Below are 25593 nucleotides of genomic sequence, written 5' to 3' on the forward strand. Positions count from 1 at the left end.
TTAAGTTCAGTCAACTTGTTCGGGTTTACAGTGTAGGCAGTAGGCAACCAGTAGGCGACCGAGACTGTCGGTGCCGGGGCTCGAACCGGCAACCTTTTGATTACAAGATGAACTGCCAACTCTTGAGCCACGATCACCTCCTAACATTCGAATATGAATTTTATTGTATTTCACTGGTAGTCTAAGTCTAAAAAAAACAAACAAACTAATATGTAGTCGTGTGTTTCATAATACATGTATGAAAAATGTAAAAATGTAAAACATTGTTAAACATGTTAAACATTGCTCCTTACCATGCATGGAGGGCGACATGGAGACATGACCTATTGCAAGTTCCCGTTCTTATCATTTAGCGAGACACTTAGTTCTGCTTTTCTGCATACCTCATACACACAGTTTAAGTTCATTGAAAGGTTGTATGTCTATGTATAGTATGGTTGGAAACACGCACATGCACCTACACACACACACACACACACACACACACACACACACAGAATACAGACACTGATGTTGTTCAGATATGCCTGCTTAAGAATGTATTTGTAATTGCATATTCATGAATGATTGCTTGCTGACAATAAAAAGGGCTGTAGTGAAGGAATCAGTCGAAGTGGGCTGAGTTCAGATGAAGGAATCTTTTCCTCAACTTTGGCTGACTTGCCTCGCGAGCCACAAACACAAAGAGCACCTTCTTGCCCTGTTTTGTCGTGCAGTTATTGGTCTTGTGTTCCAGCGGGGTTTTGTACTTTAAGAAACCCAACAGTCCTTCTTTCGGTATACCAAAAATAGAGGCGGCTGCTCGACTTGACTGAGATGGATGCCTTCCTCAAACCATGATCCAAAGTGTGCGAGATGAAATCACGTGCGGTGTCGTGAGATTTAACATTGCTATATTATTGACTTACTTTACTCGAACATGATATGAACAATTTAATATACCTTCTCTGCATATCATGTAGTTTCTACACTATATAGTTACACTTAACTTTAAAGCATGAGGCAATTGTGTTGAATACACGCAAGATGCTTACATAAATCCAAGAGATGGCCAATCCCTTTTTTCCAGTGTATAATAAAACATTAAGTTTTTGTACAAAGTATCGGTATCAGATCAGTATCGTTGCAGCCCTAGTACCCGAGAACTTTAACATTTTAATAAACTGTAGTTGACTCTGTGTGTTGGTTCCTCTGAAAGCTGATTGAAAATTTCAAAGACAAATGGCTTCTATAAAAATAGTCAAAGTCAAACCTTTTAATATATTCAGTTTAAACCCTTAAAGAAAGCAGATGTGGTGATCTGAAATGAATGTGTTATATAAACTTTTCTGTTCAGATCAATAACTTTAGACATCATTAACCCACTGATTACTCTGCATGACAACATGATTTAATGGTTGTAAGTAGCAAGGATTTAAAAAAAATGTTGTTTTAAAAATCGACAATAAGAAGAGGGTGACTGCAATTCTCCGAATTTTCTCAGAGTTTTAGACTTTATTGTTTACTCTAAATGAAATGTTTAAACTCACAAATTTCTTTAACTGTGACGTCACTGCTGTCCTCTGTGTAGAAAGCTGGATCTCCTCTCCCTCCTCTGCAGTGGTACAGACCTCCTTGTGAGACACTAATAACTCTGTTTGCTTCATTTCCTCTCATGAGCTGATCTTTAGAAGAGACTGAATCACGTCTGAACCAGTCAAACTTCCAGCCAGCAGAGCCCTCCACAGAGCAGCTCAGTGTCACACTGCCCCCTGCTGGTATGACTGAACTTTGTGCTGTCAGTGTGGCTCTGGGTTTACTTGCTGTTGTGTTTACAAGGGGAGGGGGGGGTACGTTAGATTATCATTTACTTCAAGGAAAATAACAATAATAACATAAATTAATTAATAATAAAAAAAATCATACCTCAAATAGTAATTAACCTTTTGATCCACAAACACCAAAGAGTAGTAGACAGATATAAACATGAAAACATGAAATGTCAGCATGAATCATGGTCCAACTCACATGAAACTGTCAGTCTGAAGGCATCACTCCATCCTGTTAAGAGATAGTCACTGCTACCCCGACATCTGTAGTCTCCACTGTGGGACACTGAAACTCTGCTGATCCTGTATTCACTGGATGTTGGAGGGCTGCTTGTGTTGGGTGCTGTCCATTCATATTTCCACACCTTTCTTTCACCTCCCTGAATCTCACATCTGAGAGTGATTGTCTCACCAGTGAATATCTGAGACCAGCTGTGCTGCAGTTTCACAGCAGCCAAAACTGTTCCCAAAAAAACAAACATTTAAAGAAAAATCAACAGGAAACAAACAAAAAAAATGAATTAAAAAAAAATCATAGTTATAAATTCTAATTTCAATTTAATCATTATTTTGTGTTTTACTTCACAACAAAACTTAACTCTGACCTTGTTTCTGAATTGTAACTGGAGCACTGTCCTCTGTGTAGTAAACTGGATCTCCTCTCCCTCCTCTGCAGTGGTACAGACCTCCTTGTGAGACACTAATAACTCTGTTTGCATTATTTCCTCTCATGAGCTGAGCTTTAGAAGAGACTGAATCACGTCTGAACCAGTCAAACTTCCAGCCAGCAGAGCCCTCCACAGAGCAGCTCAGTGTCACACTGCCCCCTGCTGGTATGACTGAACTGTGTGCTGTCAGTGTGGCTCTGGGTTTACTTGCTGTTGAAGAAACAAAACCATTAAATCATTAAATCATCATTAAGAGCAAATTTCAGTACTGATCACATTTTAAACATTCATGGAGTAATGTATCTATGAACACAAAGATTAATTGCACATTAGCCTGTAACTGAAGATTTCACTGATTTATCATTCTCTTATCAAACTTGCTGATATTTTAAGAGCCTCCATGGTGTCTCTCCTTTCTGTTTGCACAGTGAGAAAAACTGTTGTCCTGAGCTGCCTGCAGACAGCTGGATCATTGTTGGAGTTTTCCTGTTAAGACAGATGTAAACATGAAAACATGAAATGTCAGCATGAATCATGGTCCAACTCACATGAAACTGTCAGTCTGAAGGCATCACTCCATCCTGTTAAGAGATAGTCACTGCTACCCCGACATCTGTAGTCTCCACTGTGGGACACTGAAACTCTGCTGATCCTGTATTCACTGGATGTTGGAGGGCTGTTTGTGTTGGGTGCTGTCCATTCATATTTCCACACCTTTCCTTCACCTCCCTGAATCTCACATCTGAGAGTGATTGTCTCACCAGTGAATATCTGAGACCAGCTGTGCTGCAGTTTCACTGTAATGCTGTTACGAACTGGGAAAGAAAAACATATCTGTTTCCAGCAGCAGCTTTTTATCATAATTATGTGAATGACTTGTTGTGCAGCAATCTTTAAAATTAACTCATATATTGATTTTAGGATTCATTCAGTGTGCAGATTCTCATCTGTTAACTACTTTAAGATTTTGATAAGCTGTGTTTGTTCCTCTGCAAGCTGATTAAAAATTTAAAAGATGAATGGTTTCCATAAAACATATTATTATATTATTGTAGGTAAGTTAAAATAACATACAGTGATCCAGAATGAATATGTTATTTTTGTTTCATTGTATTTTTATTTACTTTTCTGTTCAGATCAATAAATATATTGTTATACATTGTTAATTCACTGATTACACTGCATGATGTATGATTTAATGTTTTTCAGTAACAACTAAAGGTGTATACATTTTTCTACACACATAAAAAATGTGTAAAAACATACTGAGCAAGAAGCAGACAGAAAACTGAATTCTTCTATCTGTGCCTGTACAGACACAGTTTCAAACTGATTTCTTAAAGACTTTGTTGTTTTATTCCAAATGAAATGTTTAAACTAACCAGTTTCCTGAATGGTGACTGAGTCACTTTCTGTTATGGTGACATTTTTCCCTTCAGCTTTACAGGTGTAATTTCCTCCTTTAGAGACAGATATCACTCTGCCTGATTCATGAGTTATTATGGACTTCTCTTCAGATGAAGTTTGTCTGAACCATTCATATTTTAATTTAGCAGACTCCTTCACATCACAGGTCAGTGTCACACTGTCCCCTGCTGGTATGTTTGTGCTGTCTGCTGTCAAAGTGACCTTCTCTCCAAGTTCTGAAAGTTAGAAATACAACAAAACAAGATCATTATTCACATTTTATATCAAACAGGCTGTGAAAATAATGTTGCATCACTTTTTCAGTGTCAGTGATTGTCTGGGGAGGCATATCCATGGAGGGACACACAGAACTCTACAGGCCAGGCAACACCACCCTGACTCCCATAAGGTACTACGAAGAAATGCTTGGACCCATTGTAGAACCCTGTGCTGGAGTCCTGGGTTCCACCTGGTTCACGACAATGCTCAACCTCCTGTGATGAGACTATGCAGGCAGTTCCTGGAGGGTGAAGGAATTGATTCCATTGATTTCCCACCAATCATTGGAATCCTCTGCTTAACACCTCTGGGATATTATGCTTCTATCCATCAGACACCAAATATCATGCCACACTGTCCAGGAGCTCAGCATTAGAGCCAGCTTTGGGACTGTAGTCCCGCGGGATGCAAAGCAATTCTTTTGGGAGCAGGCAGTTTTAAGATTGCTGTGGCTAAAAATAGACAGCAGGTCCCCAGAGCCATCATATTACACTACAATGTTCAGAGGGTTGAATATATTTCCTTGAAATGTGTTAGATTCTTCTTCTGTTTTTAAGCTGCTCTTGTTCATAATAATATGATATTTGCACATTTGATCTTTGAAAATCTTTTCAATAACTGCACTGATATTTGTACATCTGAATCATTTTTGACCTCAGTTTCCAAGTGTATTTTTGATTCGAACCTGAGAGATTTTTGTTGAATTTGGGTTTAATTCTGTTCTTGTTCTATTGAAACAACACATTCAATTTAAACTTATTTCATCATACAGTATTGATAGTCTTCAGTCATGTGACTGACTCGCTACCCTCGTGGGCAAAACAGGATGTCCAATAGTGGACAGTCAGTAATACTGCTGGGAAAAAGTAGTCAAGACTATTTGGATCATCTATCCACAGAAGAAAGATGAAGATATGAAGAGAAACTGAATTTCTGGGTCTTGTGATGCATATTCTGCTCTTGCAGCTTTATTTAAATCCCTGGAAGTGTTTAAGTCTTTGCCAGAGAATTGTATTCATCCTTGCAATTCACAGATTCCAAGAGTATTTATTCCTATTATTGTCTGTATGTATAGTTTTTTTTGTGTGTTTTGTTTATATATATATATATATATTTTTTTATTTTATTTTATTTTTTTATTTTTATTTTTATTTTTATTTATTTTTTTTTTACACCTTTGAGTCTTTCAGTTAATACAACAAAGGTACATTGTGATAGTCTGTACCCCAATACATCAAACAGGTGAGGCAATATATCTGTTCTACTTTTGGCATCAGTGGTACTGGATTACTAATTCAGTTTGTAAAAATGATGAAATAAGTGCACAGAAAGAAACATCTGTATCAGTAAATCACACTCTGCCTCTCACCTGGTAGTTTTAAAACTGAAATTTATTAAATTTAATTTCAAATGTATCGTATAAAATTGTTAGATCAGCTCCCTCAACCTCATCCTCCAGTAATTCCCTCTTCCACTTTTCACTTTCTGTTATGATCCAGTACAGCTGAAGCTTCACGTATGCTGGGAGCACTGCAGCTCCAGCCTTAAATACTGGGCACCTAAATCCCCAAACTGCCACATCAAATACTCAGTTAAATTGTACTCACTCCGGTTCTTACTGACCCCATCTCTGTTTTCTCTTAGACTCTCATCTATCCTGACCACTTGGCCTCACTCAGCTGGTTCACTTCTCCCTTCTACTTCCTGTTGGTAACCCCGAATTTATTCTAACGCACCCACTTCCTGGCTTTCCTCATCAAACCAGAAAGACACAGAGAGCCAGGGGCTTTCTCTCCATGGATAACCAGCCCCCCACATTTCTTACAGTGACCTGTTTGGTATCTATAGAAATATACTACCTGATAATTTATACTGTTAATGTAAAAAAAAGAGGAACAAAAGAAAAAAAACACATCTTACCTTCAGCATTTCCATAGAAGAATGAACTGAGCACTAAAATCAAGATTGAAACATCATCAAAGTGACAGAAAATCATCTCATTATGAACTAAAACATTTATAAAAAGGTGAAGATTACACTGTGTGCTCATTCTCTAATTTATGTGCTTATAGACTTTAAACTGATATAAGACAATTGAACACAATGTAGTGCCAATCAAATTCTTAGACAAACTTGTTCTCCCTTCAAAAACTCTCAAGTTACACAATGAAAAACTGTTTTCTTTATTCAGTGTCATATAAACAGAGAAAATCAGTTTTGTACTTACAGAATAGCCCCGGTACACAGAGCAAAGAGTACTTCATCCTCACATCCAGCTCTGCTGCACTCTGATCCACAGCTAATCTTTAAGTGTTTTCGTTTCCAAAAATAAATAAGTAGAAGAAAGAGCCGCTGTTTTCCTCGTATAGATAAGAATGTAACTTCTTCTTCTCAGTGGCCTCCATTCTTCCTTCCCCTTTAAACTGAGCTTAAACATCTGCTGTATACTGGAAAAGCTCAAAATCTCACCAAGTGTATTTATCTTATTTCTAGTCAAAATATCTTATTACACTTAAAATACGACACAATCGGCTAAAGAGTAACATTTCAGTAAGATATATGAACCTGTTTTAAGACAGGTTAAGACAGGCTTGAAACTAGAAAATTTCCACTCATTCCATTGACAGGTTTTTTCACTTAATACAAGATATTTCTGCTTGAAATAAGTGCAAAATCTGACAATGGAACAAGTGAAAATTTTCTAGTTTTATGATTCACTGTCTAAAAACAATTATATCTTACTGAAATTTTACTCTTTAGCTTATTGTGTGTTATTTGAAGTATAATGAGATATTTTGACTAGAAATAAGACAAATATACTTGTGTAGAAAAGTAATGCTGTCAATCAAAATGATGTAATTCTGTTCAAAATGAAACATACTACGTTGGTCTCTCAGCACACCGAGCAGGGACCTGAGCAACAGCAAATGCCAACACCTGAGCGACAGGGGCTGTTATTGTGTGTATATGGATAATAGCAAACACTGACATACATTTCTTGTACGCAAAAATGAATTCAGTTCGCTCAAATTAAGCTTTTCTTTGCTCAGAATAATTTTCTCCTTAAAATGCAATATTTGTACTTACAAAAATTATTTACATGCCCTCAGAATAGAGGCACAAAAATAACGCCATAGAAGGGCAGACCAGGAGAATTAACTCAAATGCAAACAACGACAGAGACACTGTTAGATGTAATTACTCAGTTTTATTTACAAACTGTGATATGACAAATATGAACTGTGAACTATGGCACAAACGTGGAGCATAAATTATGAGCTATTGTCACAACCCGGCTCAAAGGACGTGACAAGCAAGTTGGAGACCACTGTCCCGATTCTTTGATGATGTGCTGAGAACAAACAACCAATACTCAGAGCAGGTCCAGTCAACCACAATTATTTATTAAGCACATGCATGTGGAGATGTACACAATACCACCTTCTGTGTTGCTCTCCAAGAGGAAGCACACAGGCTTCACTATTTTAAAGGGCTGAACACGCCCTGTCTGCATAGGCAAAGTATTATTATCATGCAACAGTGACAGTTAACTTCAACCCCCTCTAAGGCACTAATGTTTACACCTCACAGTCTCAACGCTCTTTCACCCCAAGCTGTTTCCTCTTATTCTCTTTTAGCAGCATGAAAATAGGCAATGTTCTCTGTAAGTCTGCACAAAGCTTCCTATTCTGCACAGTTTCAGTCTGGCTAAGCAATCTAACACAGTTTATAACTGAAAGGTGGCCTTTTTTAATACACTGGCCTGTTATTAAATGCATAAAACAAAATACACAGCAATAAGCACTAGAAAATGTAGTTTCCTACATCTTGCTCTGACTGTCTGTATAGACACTACATTTTTTTCTTTTAGTAATTACATAAACAAATTCATATAAAGCACACGACAACATTCTGTTTTTATGAACTGATTTAGCCTTTTTACAGTTTTTCTGCCCTTTTTGAAACCCACCTGTCTGGCTCTGATTTTTGCTGTTTTTCTTACTGCCTCCACTAAGGAAGAGGGAGATGATGCATGTGCTCTCTTTGCTTTTTGCTTTCTGTACCTGGCAAGGAGGTTGACACCCTACCTCCAAATATGAAACTATTCAGGGCAAAGTTTTATAATGGGTGAGTAAATATTATGATATAAGGTATAGGAGGTTGCGGAGAGTGGTGGCTCTGGAATGTTAAACAGCACAATTGGATTTGTGAAGAATGTAAAGTCAGAAAAAAAAACTAATGAATACCTTGCACAGTGAGTTTGACTCCGTTACTGAACTCTCCAGAGTCGGATTGACACCAATACACTGTAACACCCTGGTGTAAGCTGTGAATGTTGTAAGAGGATCCATTCATTTTCTGGCAGTCATGACAGTGAGATAGGAAGCCTTTTTCAGAGAACTTCCTCACTCTCCACTCAGTGAAGTTTCCCTCACAGGTCAGTGAGACAGAGTCAGAGGTGAAGTGTTGCACTCTGTCAGGACTCACTGTGAGAGACGCTGCTGAATGAACATCTGAAACCAACATATAAAAGGAGTAACAACAAAATTCATAGTAAAAAATGCATTCCTCGGGTTGTTATTTCAGATAGTTTCAGATATTTCATTAAGTATATTACTTCAGGTCCATTTTTGTAATCTACAGTAAGTACAGTGCTGCAAATTCTTTGTTTTTTTTGCAAACACACAAATTTCCACCAATGACTACCTCTGCATATCTTCTTCTTTCTCGTGGTTTTCTCCTCCTTTTGTCAACTGAATTAGAAGGAAGGAGAATGATTTGTTTGGTTGGTTGTTTCCTTGGCACCACCTCTCTCCCTATACAGCTTTAATGGACTCCAGCCTTCTAATTACCCTGAAGTGGGTGGGTGATTATAACAGTGGAAAAATGGTTGTCTGTTTCTTTGTGGTTTATAATGCATCTTTTTGTCTCCTGGGATGAATTAAAACAATTTACTGACTGATAGAAACCTGTTTTTTTCTTGGGTTTTTTTTTTTTTTCATATCAATAAATGGAGGGAAACAGTAATTCAGCCTATTTTAGTATGTTAAATGAGACAAATGGAAAATTGCTTCCTCAAGAAACATCATCAGGTCTGAACAGTTAGGGTATGTCAGTTATGTTATTTATGATCAAATGAATTTTCACTATGGGCTATTAATCTAATTATATGTCAGGATTTACAAAAAACAGATGGATAGCAATAATGAGAGACAAAAACTCTCATCTGCAGACCAGACAAACTTTGGTTGACTGTGATCAGTGTGATACTCTGGGTCTCCTCTTCCAGCTCTGCACACATATCCTGCTGTGTGTGTCTGTCCATGAATGATGTAGGAGTCCTGTGCAGTCCCACTGCCATCAGGTAGCAGCTCATAACTGGAGGATTTCTCTGATAGATCAGGAACAGCTTTATACCAGTAGAAGCTCCATCCTGCAGACGGATGTTCAACCTCACAGTTCAGAGTTACTGAGGCTCCAGGACTCAGCCATGATGGAGACACAGTGAGGACAGGACGGGGTTCTGTTGAGACATTACATTCTCAGAGTGATGATTGACTATGTATAAATGTATATATGCCATGCAGTATTTGTATGCAGCGAAATTATTATTTAACAGTCAACAGTTTACACTATTATTTCAACTATTACCAAATACACAATAAATAACTTCATAATTTGCTGTTTATATTTTCAATATGTGTGAATTATGACTTCACTTACTGTCTAACACTTTCAAATTAACAGGTTCACTCCACTCTGTTAAGAAATAGCCCCTACTGCCCCGACATCTGTATTCTCCAGTGTGAAAATCTGAAGCTCTGCCAATTCTGTATTCTTTATATACTGGAGGTCTGCTTAACTTGGCTGCTCTCCATTCATACGGCCACTGAGCTCCTTCACCTCCCTGAGTCTCACATCTGACAGTGACTGTCTCGCCGCTGTATATCTGAGTCCAGGATGGCTGCAGCTGAATTGTTGTGGGCTAAGCGAGAGTGCAGCAGAAAGCAGCCTTACACCCATAGCTTTCTTGGGCAAACCTTTGTGCCATTAAGCACATGAGGTGTGCTTTATGCCTTGAGTGCATAGTCCCTCAGTACATAAGCAATCTGCCAGGCAGAATATTGCTAGAAGAGTGGACCACACCTGTTTAGGCCTTGGAAAAAAGAGTTCTGTGGAGCTTATCTATGATAATTGTGTACATTGCTTAGGCCCATACCTTGCATGAGTGGTTAGCAGAGATCCGACCTAATACATAAATTCCTTTATCAAACTCAAGTGAAAGAAGCCACTCTGAATAGGGAGCTGGAAAAGGTTAAGATAGTTGGGAGTGTGGTACGGACGGACCAGGTGGCAGTCCATACCACCTGGATGGCCCACGGTGTTGCTGTGGGTTCATCTCCACTGTGTGTCTGGTGCTCCAACTCTCTCCTGAAGAAAGTAAGTGTCAAATCGGCCTCTTTTATTTCGAATGTGTTGGATGTAGGTTAAACTGATGTTTTAACTATGTCTCAGAGGGTGAGGATCTCCCTCAGAGGCAATTCTATTCTATAAAAAAGCAGGTGGAGGGGCATTTGGTGCAAACAGGCTCTAGCCTGCAGCATTCATAGCATCAAGGCTGTTGTCCCAACAAAACACAAAGCAGGTTTTAGCCCATTTAAGCCACACACGTCTCAGGCATGTGGCTGGATTCCAGTACAGGGACACTCTCCCTGAAACCGGTGACAGGCCTAACCTACATTGTCCCATTTTTGTTTGGCCCTGACCTGGAGGTTATGCTTATGTTTACTGGAGCTAATTGCAGCTACAGTCCATTCTGTCCCACTCGCACTCCAGAGCATGCGGGCTGTTCAGTACCATCTCCTCGGACTGGTGCATTGCCTTCAGAAGAACCTGTAGACCAGATTATTGGTGATGTCTAGGTTACAGGAATCTCTCTGTTGGTAGGAGCAACCAGCCTATTTCAATAGGGGAAGCACATTGGGACCAGTCCTTTGTCATTGGGTCGTGATAGCAGATGCCTGCATTGTTGGCTAGGAAGCAGTTCACAAGGACAAGTGTCAGCACACAGTGCAACAATACCTATCTGGCTCTTTGTAATTTTCTCCCTGAGTTAAGGATTACAATGGACCACTGATGATGGAAATTACAATGGCAGCGACTTATAAGAAACAGAAAAGGGTGTCACGGCGGTGTACACCAGTGTGTTTGTGAAACGTACCCAAAAGCAGACACTAGAGAGATGAACTGAAATTTTAACCAAAAGCAGGTCATTTATGTAGGCTGAAAAACTTGGACACAAAACAAGGTGAAAATGAACAGAAGCAAAAGTAAAACTAAAGACCTAAACTGGGTAAAGTAGACCGTGCCGAAGTAACATGAACATGATTCTGAACAGGTGCATGAGACGAACTATGAAGAGAAAAAAAAAACATGACCTGAACAGAATCATGAAAATACTTTAACCTTATGTTAGATGGAGGGAAGGAACACAGATGACCCGACAAAGACTGATAGAAAACACACAGACTAATTACACACGGGAGGTGATCAGGGGAAGTGGAAATACATGAGGAAACAGCTGATACAAATAAACATAATGACACCACGGAGGAAGTAAAACAAAACACATAGAACATGGAGACACCTGACTCTTCACAATAAAACAGGAAACACTGAGAGACGTAGACATAACAACACAAGCTAGACAACATGAAACATGCAGACAAGAAATACTTGAAACTAACTCAGAAGACCTAGGTGAAACATAACTAGACAACTCAAGGCAAACTAAATAATAATCCTAGAACTTAACATTATCTTCAAAATACAACAAAGGAGATCAAAACAAACAAAGGGGGCTTGGGCTCTTCCCATACCAGCCAGTCCTTTAAACTGTGCCCCTTCTGCCCTCCTCAAGATGATGATCCAAGGGCTGCTGGGCTCCTGTTGTGCCTTATCAGGGCCTTGAGGGTATAACTTATTTTGACCCAGGGCCACAGTACAACAGAACACAGTTGGTTGTCTGTTACAGAGCTAATTTCCTAGGAAAAGTGGCCAATAATTGGAGGTGATCCAAAAGACAAATGAAATGTCAGGCAGGCCAGCTGCTGCAAAGGTGTGTGTGCATTCCACATGTGGTCTGGACACTTTCTGGACTTTATGGCAAGGCCCTTCTCTCTCAGACATCTGTGTCTCCAGTAGTTACTTTTGTAAGTAATATTTCAGCAGAGTAGGAAAAACACTTGAGAACCAAACTTCAGAGAGCAAGAATGTGTCCATATTCATAAATAATTATTGGTGAGAGACTCAGTGGTGAGTACAAAAGCACTCTGGTTGTGTATGGCTAACTGCTTAATTACATGGTCCTGCTGGAGCAGCCAAGTCTGCTCTGTTTCCACGTGTGTCTTGTAAAGTCCCCGTTCATATGACATATTTAGGGTGGAGAAATAGTATTGACACAATACATAATGGCTGGGTACTCTGTAAAACAGGTCCTCTGAGTGGAGAGGCTGTCTCTCTAGCTCCAGGCCACCCAGAATGGCATTCTGGTAAAAGTCAAACCAAGAAGCCAGACATGGACATTGCTCACATTGCCATAGCAACAATTAATACAACGTCAACAAAGGTGGTTTGTCTGAAAGAATACGCACGTTAAGTGCTCTGTGTGGATCAGTAACTGTACATATGCAATACTCCAATACACAGTCCTGGTCCCCAAGGACCACCAGAAGGGACTGGTCCCATCCAACTACCGACTAATAACCTGCTTCAGTACCACATGGAAGCTCCTGTCAGGCATCAGAGCAGCTAACATGAACAGGGACATGGCTCAATACATGAGCAGGGCACAGAAAGGAATTGGCAAGAATACCAGAGATGCAAAACACCACCGCGACCGTTAGACTGAGCAGTCAGATGAGACTGTGAGGCTAGGCTGACCATCCTGTCCACTGCCTGGATTGATTACAAGAAGGCCTATGACTCAATGCCCCAGGATCCTTGAACACCTAGAACTATACAAGATCAACAAGACCCTAAGAGCCTTCATCAGGAACTCAATGGGGATGTGACGAACAACACTAGAGGCCAACTTCAAGCCCATAGCACAACTCGCCATCAAGTGCGGGATCTACATAGGCCTGAACCCACTCAATGAGATCATTAACAAGACTGGCTACAGATACCGACTAAAGGATGGAGCAATCGTCAGCCACCTCCTATACATGGATGACATCAATCTGTATCCCAAGAGTGAACAAGACATCGATTCACTGATCCACACCACCTGGATATACAGCAATGACATCGGAAAGTCGTTCGGACTGGAGAAGTGTAGTCGGATGATAACAAAGAGAGGGAAGGTAGTCAGAACGGAGGGGATCGCACTACCACCAAGATGCTAGCAGGCAGGTCATACATGGAACGCCATAACCAAGTGGCCAGCATAGTATACAGAAACATCTGTGACGAGTATGGCCTGGAAGCCCCAAGGTCAAAATAGTCATTCTCAGTCGAGAATGACCGAGCTAAGATCCTGTGGGACTTCCAGATACAGATGGACAAAATGATGATTGCTAATCAATCGGACATAGTAGTGGTAGATAAGCAAAAGAAGATGGCCGTATTAACTGATGTTTCTTTTAACAATTCTTTCTTTTGCCGAAAGTCTACAGAAACAAACAAACAAAACAAAAAATATCACATTGTCACATCCTTCAGGAAGCACTTTTTTAAAGAAATTATCACATTTAACACATTCACTCAATAATGTATCCTACTTTTCATATATTAGATTTTATAAAGCTACTGTAGAGCTTGTCTTTCTAGGCTCTCAGTCATCCAGGTCAAGGCAATCTAAGGAGCCTGGAAAGAAAAGTCACTGGATTTTCTCTTCTTGAAGAAAAAAAAATCTTCTGGAAATTTCTTGAAGACGTTTTGCCTCTCATCTGAGAAGATTCTTCAGTTTTAGGAGGACCGCTCCTCACCACACTGCACTGCATACATGTTGTTGTTTAGCTTGTTTTGTCCTTGGGATGAAACAGTTTTTGTCTAAGGGTGTGGCTGTGTCTGAAGTGCACTGGGATGTCATTTTGGGGGAAAACTCTTTGAGTTTCTCTGATAAAACTGCTTTAGGAACTTTCTTTACATGTATCTGTTCCTTTCCCTTCTGTTATAGATGGAACATTTTCTGCCTGGTGTTGCAGGATCCTGATTATTCCAGGTCTGTGTTCCAGAGGGTGGTGGGAGTCAAAGAATAGGAACTGGTCTGTGTGTGAATTTCTGGTAAACTTCAATGTTGAGGTTTCTATTCTCCTCAATGTGCACAGCACAGTCCAGAAATGACAAACTATTATCCTTTATATCTTCCCTGGTGAACGTTATGTTTCTAGTCACTGTTGATGTGAGCAGTGAAAGTTTCTACTTCTTGAGTTTTGATTTTGACCCAGGTGTCATTCATGTATCTGTACCAGTGGCTACGTGCTGTCCCTTTAAAAGAGCCAAGAGCCTTACTTTCCACCTGCTCCATGTAAAGTTTGGCTACAATTGGTGACACTGAGGAGTCCATTGCACATCCATGTTTTTGTCTTTAGAAACCCTTGTTGTATTAAAAATAAGCGGAAATGTGGGAGGAAGTAGTGCCAGACGGTATGTTTGCAAGATGGCAGCAGTTGATCTGGCGTTTGAAGAAAAAGTCTCCCTTCTCTATTCACTGTGGAGAGCAGAGCAGCGGCGTAAAGGACGCTTTACACATTAGTCATTACAAAAATTTATTTGAAATAATATTAAGATGCTCAAACCGAAAAACATTAAACATAAATATATATAATATAACTATTTACAGAGAGACAAAAATAAAAAGGACCCAGCTTAAAGTGGAAGAGCCTCAGGGAGAAGGAGGAGAAAAATAAAAACATTGTTTCTGCCCTGGAGAGCCCGCTGCCTCATCAGAAAACTACTGATTGCTAGAATGAATGGCTTTGGCTGGACCTGCCCCTTTGAAGGTCAGAGCATCACATCACTAGGCTCCTGATTGGTTGTCGTGGCGTGACTTGAAGCTGGAGTTCAGATTTTTCCAACTCGACCAGTAGATGTGATACGCGCTAATGCACAAAATGCACCACACAAACTGCAGCGCGTATTTTATGTCGCGCTTCAGACGCGTCAGTCGCGCTTCAAACGCGTCAGTCGTGCAACCAGGTAGCGTGAATCAGGCAGAAAAGCGTTTTCGCGACACAAACCTGCTTCTGAAGTTTCGCGCGACCCCCAGTCATACTTCATCGCGCTCCTCCATTGACTTTACATGTAAACCTGAAGCTCTGGTCACGTCTATCGCGTTGGGTTTGAACGCACCCTAACAGTGTGCAAATCTGATAAGGGGTAAAACTGGTTCTGTTTTCTAAGGAACTGTCTTCTTGTGTGTAGTAATTTTCTGGCAGTCTCTACACCCTAAGTTGTAGGTATCCAAGTGAAAAGTGAGACCACATCTAAGGACACTATGGTTTCATCTGGATCAAGTGTTTCTGGACGTTGTTGGTGAAGTTAGTGGAGTTTTTGATGTGATGGGGTGTATTCCCCACAAGGGGCGCTAGGATTGTAGTGAGGTGCTTCGAAATAAAGTTGTAGGTGGCTGAGTTACTGGAATGGTTCGCAACCGAGTCTGAAGTGGCGGGAATGAGGATCAGCACCTCCAAATCTGTGACCATAGTTCTCAGCCAGAAAAGGGTGGAGTGCCCACTCCAGGTCGGGGACTAGTTCCTGCCCCAAGTGGAGGAGTTTAAGTATCTTGGGGTCTTGTTCACGAGTGATGGGAGAAGAGAGCCAGAGATCAACAGACAGATTGGTGCTGTGGCTGCAGTGATGCGGACCCTGTACAGGTCTGTTGTGGTAAGGAGAGAGCTGAGCATAAAAGCGAAGCTCTCAATTTACCGGTCGATCTACGTCCCTACCCTCACCTATGGTACGAGCTGTGGGTAGTGACCGAAAGAACGAGATCGCGGATACAAGCAGTGGAAATGAACTTCCTTCGAAGGGTGGCTGGCCTCTCCCTTAGAGATAGGGTGAGAAGTTCGGCCATCCGGGAGGGGCTCATAGTAGAGCCGCTGCTGCTCCACATCAAAAGAAGCCAGTTGAGGTGGTTCAGGCATCTGACAAGGATGCCTCCTGGGTGCTTCCTGAGTGAGGTGTTCCCAGGAAGTCCCACCGGGAGGAGACCCAGGACACGCTGGAGAGATTATATCTTTCGGCTGGCCTGGGAACGCCTTGGTGTTCTGTGCTTAGGCTGCTGCCCCCGTGACCTGGCCCCGGATAAGCAGAAGAAGATGGATGGAAGGAAAATCTGAAAAGTGTGTGTTCATTCATGATGCTGCCATCACCATGTTTCATAGTGCTGATGGTGTGTTTAGGGTGATGAGCAATGTTACTTTTCCGCCACACGTAGTGCTTTGCATTCAGGCCCAAAGGTTCAACTCCGATCTCATCTGACCAGAGTACCTTCTTCCACATGTTTGCTGTGTCCCTACAAGGGTCCTGGCAAACTCCAAACAGGACCTTTTATGTTTTTCTGTCAACAATGGCTTTCTTCTTGCCACTCTTCTGTATAGGTCAGATTTGTGGAGTACATGACTTACATTTGTGTTGTGGACAGATTCTCCCACCTGAGCAGTGGATTTCTGCAGCTCTTCCAGAGAGACCATGGACCTCTTGGAAGCTTCTCTGACCAGTGCTCTCCGTGCTTGGTCTGTCAGTTTAGGTGGGCAGCCGTATCTTGGTAGGTTTGCAGTTGTAGCATACTTTTTCCATTTTTGAATGATAGATTGAACAGTGCTCCCTGAGATGTTCAAAGTTCTGGATATTTTTTTTATAACCCAACACTTCTTTAAACTTATCTACAACTTTATCCCTGACCTGTCTGGTAACTTCCTTCATCTTCGTGTCGCAGTTTGTTCACTAATGTTCTCTAACAAACCACTGAGGCCTTCGCAGAGCAGGTGTATTTATAATGAGACTACATTGCACACAGGTGAGCTCTATTATCTAATTGGATTACTCTTAAGGCAAGTGATTGCACTGGATTTTATTTAAGGGTATCAGAGTACACGAGGCTGAATACAAATGCATGCCACACTTTTCTGATTTTTATTTGCTTAAAATTTTGAAAACCATGTATCATTTTTGTACCACTTCACAATTATCTGCTACTTTGTGTTGGTCTATCACAGAAAATCTCAATAAAAAGCATTTAAGTTTGTGTTTGCAAGGTGACAAATATGTAAAAGTTCAAGGGTTATGAATACTTTTTCAAGGCATTATATATACAGGGTATTGTGTCCCCTGGAAACAGACAGTGGTATGAGTACAGCTACTCTATAGATTTCACTTATTTAATAATCTTTCTTCTATAGTGTCCCATCTGTATATTCCCCTGCATATTTAATGATAGTAATCCTGTTGAAAGAAACCAAAGAATGTTCTTGTTACCTCCTGCTCTGTTAGGCTGTTTCAAATTACTGTGCAGTAATCAGAATATTTAAATTCAAAATTTTACCTTCAGACTGAGTTTTAGTAGTTTCTGTTCATGCTCTGTCTCTATGCCTTTAATATGATATGCTTTCATACAGTATGTGTATCATTTGATAATTAGGGCTTTGGCAAATTCAAGGGGCAAAAAAATAAAGAAATATGCAACAATGTATGCATTCAGAAACAAAGAAAAAGCAAACAAACAAAAAGTAGGAAAGGATTTCTCACCTTCAGCATTTCCATGGAAAAGAGTACTGAGCATTAAAATAAAGATTGAATCTCATCAGACCTTGTGAAACCTACAGAAAATGAAATCAGAATAAACTAAACACACCATGATCATACTGGTTAAAAACAAAATCTCCCATTCCCCACTTAAGAAAAACAGGTTAAACCAACAGAAACATCAGTCTGTAGCAATCAAACCAGGCCAGACTGCATTGAACTAACTGAATAACCCCAGCATGCAGAGCAAAGAGGTCCACTTCCTCACATTCAGCACCGTTGCTCTGCTAAATGGAACCAAGTTATTTTTCTTGGTAAAGCCTTTCTTCCCCTTTTCAGTGACATTTCTTGTTCACTGTAGACATTCACTTCTTTTTTCTACGTAGGTTTATACATTGTGCCCATGAATACAAAATGTAGCACTAGGGTTTATCTGAATTGTATTCATTTTATAGCATGACAAAAAAACGAAATGAATCGTATCATATCATGTCATTACATTATTTGCAGAATATTAAATATGTCCAATGCTTTTGCATCCACAGCATATATATGTGATTTGTGTTGACTTGCACATTTTTTTTCTTTTTCTCTAACCTTCCTAGTCACCATGTTCTCTCTTATTTATTCATTGGGTGTGTTTATTTCAACAGAAAGGTTCAGTTATAACTTCCTTTCTTTTCCACCAGCCCCAGAAAATTTACCTTCTTTTTGCATCCTTGCAATTTGCAAAACACCACCACTGTGTGTAATCTGCTTTGATGGTTTAAATGGTTTTGATGGTCCTTTTTTTTTTTTTTAGTTTTTCTAAGATGGTGAAGTTGAATATTTTTAACTGTTTATATGCTATATTTTATATAATATATAACAAACATATATATAATATATTTGCTTTCCAGCCTGCAGCTCCATATGGTGGCACAAAAAGTCTTACCTTCCAATTAGTGTTGTACGATATAAAATGGCTGCTTAAGGTGCTTTTCTATTCTTTCTGAGCATTCAAAATGTTTTTAGATTCACATGCGTTCACACACTGTGGTGAAGCGTGTCGTAGGTGCCGTGCGGACGCACCTGCACGGCAGATGCCTCAGTTATCAAATCTAGATGCCTCAATTCCGCTTGCTGCTCTCAGAAATGTCTGCTGAGCACCATGACCTGCTATTGCACAATGATGTCAGGCGGCTGTCCAAAGGCAGGTCACTGGATCATGTCTGTGATCTCAAAGAGATCATAACTTTTCTCTGCAACAGCAGGCAAAAAAAACCAGACTTGAATCGCATAATGGACAACAGCTTCATGGCCGGTGTCTGCTTTCTGAACGACATATTCAAATACCTGAATGACCTCAATGTGGGACTACAAGGCAGAGGCAAAACTGTCACGGAACTTGTGGAACAGATGCGTGCATTCCAAGTCAAGCTGAACCTTTTCGCAGCTGACTTGAGCACAGGCCGGTAGCTGCATTTTCCAACACTCCGCAAACGTATCTCATCACCGGCACAAGTCACGGATGTGATGACTGATTTCATTGCGAGGTTGAAAGAGAACTTTTCTGGTCGATTAGATGGACTTGCTTTACCCACAGAGGTGATGAGTTTTTCCAGAGACCCATTTAGTGTTTCAACAGAAGGCGACTTGTCCGTCAGAGCAAAGGAGGCCGTCCTTCCACTGACGAGGGGAAGTTCATACTGGAACTTGTTGACATGCAGTCATCCTAACGAACCTGCACTGACATCTTATGAGCCAAAAGTTGGTGATATTGTTCAGAAAAAAAAGTCACTTCTCCCATTAATAATGTCAGGGTAACTGTAACTTACATATCAACATAATGTGGAATGTCAAACAGGCCATGACTAATTACAGGGGTTCATATAAAACAAAACTGTATTACCTCAGTGTGCAGCAGTAAATGTTGTATTCTTATGAGTTACTGCTCTGGGTTTGAGCACTGATAGCTTTGATAGGATTGACTGTTCTATTTTAATTCTGTTAAATGCACTTTAAGATGTGTCTGGGTCACCATAGTATTTTTTTTAAAGGGAACTTTCAAAATGCATTTCAATCTTGTTTGTTCAATCTAGCTTCTACCTGAGATATGTGTCACAAATGCTGCTGATAAGAATCATTTCAAGTAGTTTCCACTTTTAGCTGTCCCATTGACTAGATTATCTGTCATTCCACATCTGCTTTTGTATCTGCATTTCATCTCCTCCACCTGTTGGGCTTAAACCAGAATTGACTTTGTTTTAAATGACAATGAGTGCCTTTAAATAAATGTTCTCTTTTAGATTCATGCACAACACTGAACAGCTGTAACATGTACTCTCAGACAGACACACAACAACAACAACAACACACCTTATTTATATTGCACTTTTATTAACAATGTTACAAAGTGCTTCCCAGAAAGAAAATTATAATATATAAAAATAAAGGAAATTGTTAAAAAGATAACAATTGTGGTGATTGTGGCTCAAGAGTTGGAAGTTCGCCTTGTAATCGGAAGGTTGCTGGTTCGAGCCCCGGCTTGGACAGTCTCGGTCGTTGTGTCCTTGGGCAAGACACTTCACCCGTTGCCTACTGGTGGTGGTCAGAGGGCCCGGTGGCGCCAGTGTCTGGCAGCCTCGCCTCTGTCAATGCGCCCCAGGGTGGCTGTGGCTACAATGTAGCTTGCCATCACCAGTGTGTGAATGGGTGGGTGACTGGATGTGTAAAGCGCTTTGGGGTCCTTAGGGAATAATAAAGCGCTATACAAATACAGGCCATTTACCATAAAAAACAGATATACAGTACATTAAAGGCCATTAAAATTATTATCTAATGGGAGAGAAAAAAGCAAAACCCACTGAGAAATTCTTTCTGAAGCAAATATAAACTCAGACTATCAGGATTATTGCTTTGAATTCAAAATCTTCTCCTTTTCACTCAAAGTGACTTCGAGTTTTTAAGAGACTTTAAAGAGAAAAACAGCTAAAGAGCTGCTGTTAAGATTTTAGAGCTGTGGCTGAATTTGGATTAACATTATTGTAGTCAGAGCTCTCCTCTGGGTCACCACATCGCCCTGTTGAGATGATCAAATGAAAGCATTTCAAAACAAACTCCCTCTGTTTTGTCCACAAATGCATTTATTATCAGTGAGAATAATTACCAATGTATATTTTGCATTTCAAATCTCACATTTTGTGCACTCACTTGTCTTGTTAATGACTTCGAGCTGAATCACAGATGTGACATTGGCGTAATCACCTTCTGCTGGACCTGAAATAATAATCTGATTGACTTTAATGATAAACAGAGTTATTGTATAATCATCCAGCTTCCACAAGCTCTGTATTAATGAAAGTGTAAATTTTACCATTTTCAGTGTTTTCACACCTTCTGACTGTCTCATAGACACAACGACCACCTGCAGGTCAGAGAAAATCAGTCACCTCATGTCTGTGATACTAATTGAAACACAAATATTCTTGCAAATAACGTTTATATTAAAAGCTGCAGCAGATGTAATAAGTACAGTCTTGTTGCAAATAGGATCAGAATATTTAAAACTACATGACAAACTAACCATGAAGAAGAGAGGAGTACACTTGCTGCTGATCTTCACCTTTATTAAAATATACAATAATATTTTTACTTTTACATGAAGCTCATGATGCATTTGTGTCTTTGAATGATAAAGAGTTTGTAGTAAGTAAAGGAAAAGTGCTCACTGTTGGTCGTTGTGCAGCGATACAACAAGAGCAGGAGAATAATAATGAGAGAGACTCCACAAACCAGTCCAACCATCAACCACACAGGAGATGAAGAGCTGTCAGCTCCTGACACAGTTACTGTAACACAAACAATAAAGCTTAATTATATTTTATATTTCATAACATCAGTTTATAAAATATCTAGTTCATCTATTTTCTTTGACTAGAAATCACTTTGAATCAGCGTCTCCTATGACTTTACTCCGCACAATGAACACATCAACACAAGCCCAGTCTCTTAAATTTCCTCTTAAAATGTTGACTTCATTAAATCGGCTTTACAAACTTTTATTATATAAACATGTCAAACAGTCAAACAGAACTAATTGTGAATTTATGTTGATTTGGAGATTTGCTGAAAATGATTGTTTCACATTCATAATCCCACCTAGTCTCCCCTCCTTGGATCACATTCCTGACACTGATTCTCTAGACTCCACATTTTACATGACTATTCATGTTCAACCATTTCCAATAAGATCATTATTACAATGCCAAAGAGGTTACCATGAGATATGATGCTGTTTATCTTCATAGTAATCCGCAATCATCTATCTATTCAACATTGTTGCTGAATACAAACTCACCAGTTGTGTTAATGTGAACTTCTTGGCTGTCCTCTGTGTAGTAAACTGGGTTTCCTCTTCCTCCTCTGCACATGTAGAGTCCTTCCTGTGAGACATTGATTTGTCCATTTGATGGGGAGACAACATCCACTGTGGTATTATCTCTGTACCAGTAGTATTTCCATCCAGATGATGATGATGGGTTCACAGAGCAGGTCAGGGTCACACTGCCCCCTACTGGAACAGCTGTGTTATCAGCTCTCAGTTTGGCCTTTGGTTTATCTGCAGTTCAGTTTAGAAAAAGAACAAACAAATAAATGACTGAATCTAAATAATTTAAAAAAACTAGATGGAAATGGTGAACATGACCAAATTTTGATGACAAGATAAAATAAACTATAAACTCATTTTTATCAACACTGTGAAAGTTTTCTTAGCTGTATTTAAAAAAGTAATTTGTCATGGTCTGGTGACTCCCTGTTTATGAATGAATGAATGAAATTCATATTTGTCACATGCTGTTGCCTGCAGTCAAAATGGACCTCTTCCGACCATACATATATTACACAAACATCACATTACAGGTCAGTATAGGTAGCATTTAAGAAAAACAATGAAAATACACAACATCGGGGACAGGAGGAGAAAAAAAGGACTCTACTCAGACTGGGCTCCACTAGGAGAGCAGTCTGTGTGTGTCTGTGTCAGTTGCATGAGTATGTGTGTGTGTGTGTGTGTGTGTGTGTGTGTGTGTGTGTGTGTGTGTGTGTGTGTGTGTGTGTGTGTGTGTGTGTGCGCGCGCAGTCGGGAGAGTTGGAGGTACCAAATTTCCTTTTTTTTTTTTTTTTTTGATTGCCTTCTTGCGAACGCCGTCTGTTTTCCACATTCTGCAACGGTAAAATACGACTTTGAGGCGGATATTTGTTTTACCAAATGGACAATTGCTGTTGACAAAACTCGCCTCATGGTTGACTCTTTTCCACAGAGGGGGGGTGCTTTAATAAACTTATTCGAAAATGAGCTTTTTTCCACTAAGACTTATTTTATTGGGAGATGTACGAAATTATTTACCGGGTTACAAGCAATGATAATATCGGCTGTTGACTCCTCAGCGTCATCATTTTCTATCTATTGAGAAAACCTATTGTAAAAGTATTGAAGAAAAAAACTCTTCCGCCGTCTCACTCCTCCTTGGCCCGCGGTGTGTGTGTGTGTGTGTGTGTGTGTGTGTGTGTGTGTGTGTGTGTGTGTGTGTGTATGGCCTGGTAAATGGTAAATGGCCTGTATTTGTATAGCGCTTTACTTGGTCCCTATGGACCTCAAAGCGCTTTACACATCCAGTCATCCACCCATTCACACACACATTCACACACATTGGTGATGGCAAGCTACATTGTAGCCACAGCCACCCTGAGGCGCACTGACAGAGGCGAGGCTGCCGGACACTGGCGCCACTGGGCCCTCTGACCACCACCAGTAGGCAACGGGTGAAGTGTCTTACACCTGAGTGCTTCCTGAGAGCAAAACTTTGTAATGAGAAAAATTACTGTAGTAATGTGTCTGTAATAAACTGAGGCCATTTTCTGGTCTTTGGTTCGGCTTCTATGACCTGAATAAAGGTGCAGCATCTGGTGCTCATGAGGCCAAACATCTTTCCTGAAAATCTGCACAAACCTCAAACCAAAATACATAAAAAGAACTGGCGACAATTACAGAAGCATAGCCCCTGATAATTACAGTTCTTCATTTTAAACCCAAGCTTCAAATTTGACTCTATTTCCCAGAATGCAACACTGTGCTATTTTTAAAAAGAGACGTTTACTTCCAGTGGAAACACAAAGCCTTAATGTAGGGATAAAGGAAAATCTAAACAGCTTCCTAAGAAAGTCAAAACTCGATGGACAAAAGTTTTTCTATAGTAAAGAAACTTTTTTGTACAATTTGTAAACAGTAATCTGTATCCACATGTAAGACGTGCATTGAAATATATTTATTTATATTTCATAGAGAATCCATTGTCTGTTATTTGGTTTTGTCATTATTTTTTATACAGAAGTCATAAATATCTATGTAGTTATTTTGTGTATTTATTTTGTATTTGAAAGCTTTTATTTTCTTTGTGACCTTTGACTTCCCACACATGTCATTTCCTGTAGTTTTGAAGGAGGCCCTGCTGGGGAGAGATGAGATTATGCTAATGATCCTGTTACAGAGGTTAAGCACAGTAAAAGTGCTAAATGGTTCTAATCTTTGTTGCTGTACTCATAGACACTGCCTTATACTGAGCAGGTGGCTGTTTGCTCTCCTTCCTGCTCTCTTTTTCAAACCTGTGCATGTAGAAGCCCAATCACATGAAGTTGCTGAACTTAATTAATTTTCATTTAAACAGTGTTGGAGAATAAACTCGCCTCAGCAGGCAAAGCAACTGCTAACTCTGCTGCTGAGTTTGCAGCAACAGTGTGAGGCCAGACCAGCTACACACAGTGAAATGAAATGGCTTCTTTCTTTGGCCTTGATCCCCCAAATTTCATAAACTGTGTCCTGGTGGTTTTAATGTGACCTCACTGAAAGACAAACAGACTGAAGAACTGCTGGTATCACTGCTGTGATTGTGCTTTCTGCTCTCAGTGTGGCTCTGACTCTGACTGGTACCAAACACAAGGTTATAATCTCACACAGGTAATCTGTCTTAGTTCAAAACTACACAACAGACGCAATTGATTTGTTATTTATTCATTAAAAATGTCATTCTTTATATTCTCCTTTAATGAATCATTGTGGAGTCACAGTGCACTCAGTTGTGAGTCTGTTTGCACAGTGAGTTTGTTGGAGGGTCTGAATTGTTTCTTGATGTCGAGTTTAAAACAGGAAACAGGAAACTTCAGTTTGAATCATAGACCAACTCACATGAAACTGTCAGTGTGAAGGCATCACTCCATCCTGTTAAGAGATAGTCACTGCTACCCCGACATCTGTAGTCTCCACTGTGGGACACTGAAACTCTGCTGATCCTGTATTCACTGGATGTTGGAGGGCTGTTTGTGTTGGGTGCTGTCCATTCATATTTCCACACCTTTCCTTCACCTCCCTGAATCTCACATCTGACAGTGATTGTCTCACCAGTGAATATCTGAGACCAGGATGGCTGCAGCGTCACATCAGTCCTGTTGGAAACTTTCCACAGCAAAATTCCTCAATTAGGACACAAAAGGAATGAATTAACATTTTCATTTCAAATAAAAAACAGTATTATCAAATATTATAACCCCATTATTGTTTATTATTTATTAACTTTACAACAGTTTATATTATCAGAAATAACTTGGCAGGTTGGGGCCGTAAATCACTTTGTAACATAAGTTTT

The 25593-nt window shown here is 39.9% G+C and overlaps 1 protein-coding gene across 1 annotated transcript in view; it reads right to left on the bottom strand.

Annotated features, from left to right (window-relative positions):
• LOC146636224 (basement membrane-specific heparan sulfate proteoglycan core protein-like) overlaps window positions 1-25593 on the bottom strand; it is a 103652-nt gene that overhangs the window by 77000 nt on the left and 1059 nt on the right. The window contains exons 3-12 of the mRNA XM_085350303.1: window positions 25139-25403; window positions 22251-22516; window positions 18684-18696; window positions 9883-10143; window positions 9434-9440; window positions 3859-4105; window positions 3025-3291; window positions 2414-2686; window positions 2008-2268; window positions 1530-1802 (exon numbers count right to left, since the gene is read on the bottom strand). Of these exons, the coding sequence (XP_085206429.1) occupies window positions 1530-1802; window positions 2008-2268; window positions 2414-2686; window positions 3025-3291; window positions 3859-4105; window positions 9434-9440; window positions 9883-10143; window positions 18684-18696; window positions 22251-22516; window positions 25139-25403 (2133 nt within the window). The remainder of the gene's footprint in view (window positions 1-1529; window positions 1803-2007; window positions 2269-2413; window positions 2687-3024; window positions 3292-3858; window positions 4106-9433; window positions 9441-9882; window positions 10144-18683; window positions 18697-22250; window positions 22517-25138; window positions 25404-25593) is intronic.

This window comes from Diplotaxodon limnothrissa, linkage group LG3 (assembly GCF_057381915.1).
Source record: "Diplotaxodon limnothrissa isolate DT_005_m linkage group LG3, D_limnothrissa_male_GT1.1, whole genome shotgun sequence".
NCBI lineage: Eukaryota > Metazoa > Chordata > Actinopteri > Cichliformes > Cichlidae > Diplotaxodon > Diplotaxodon limnothrissa.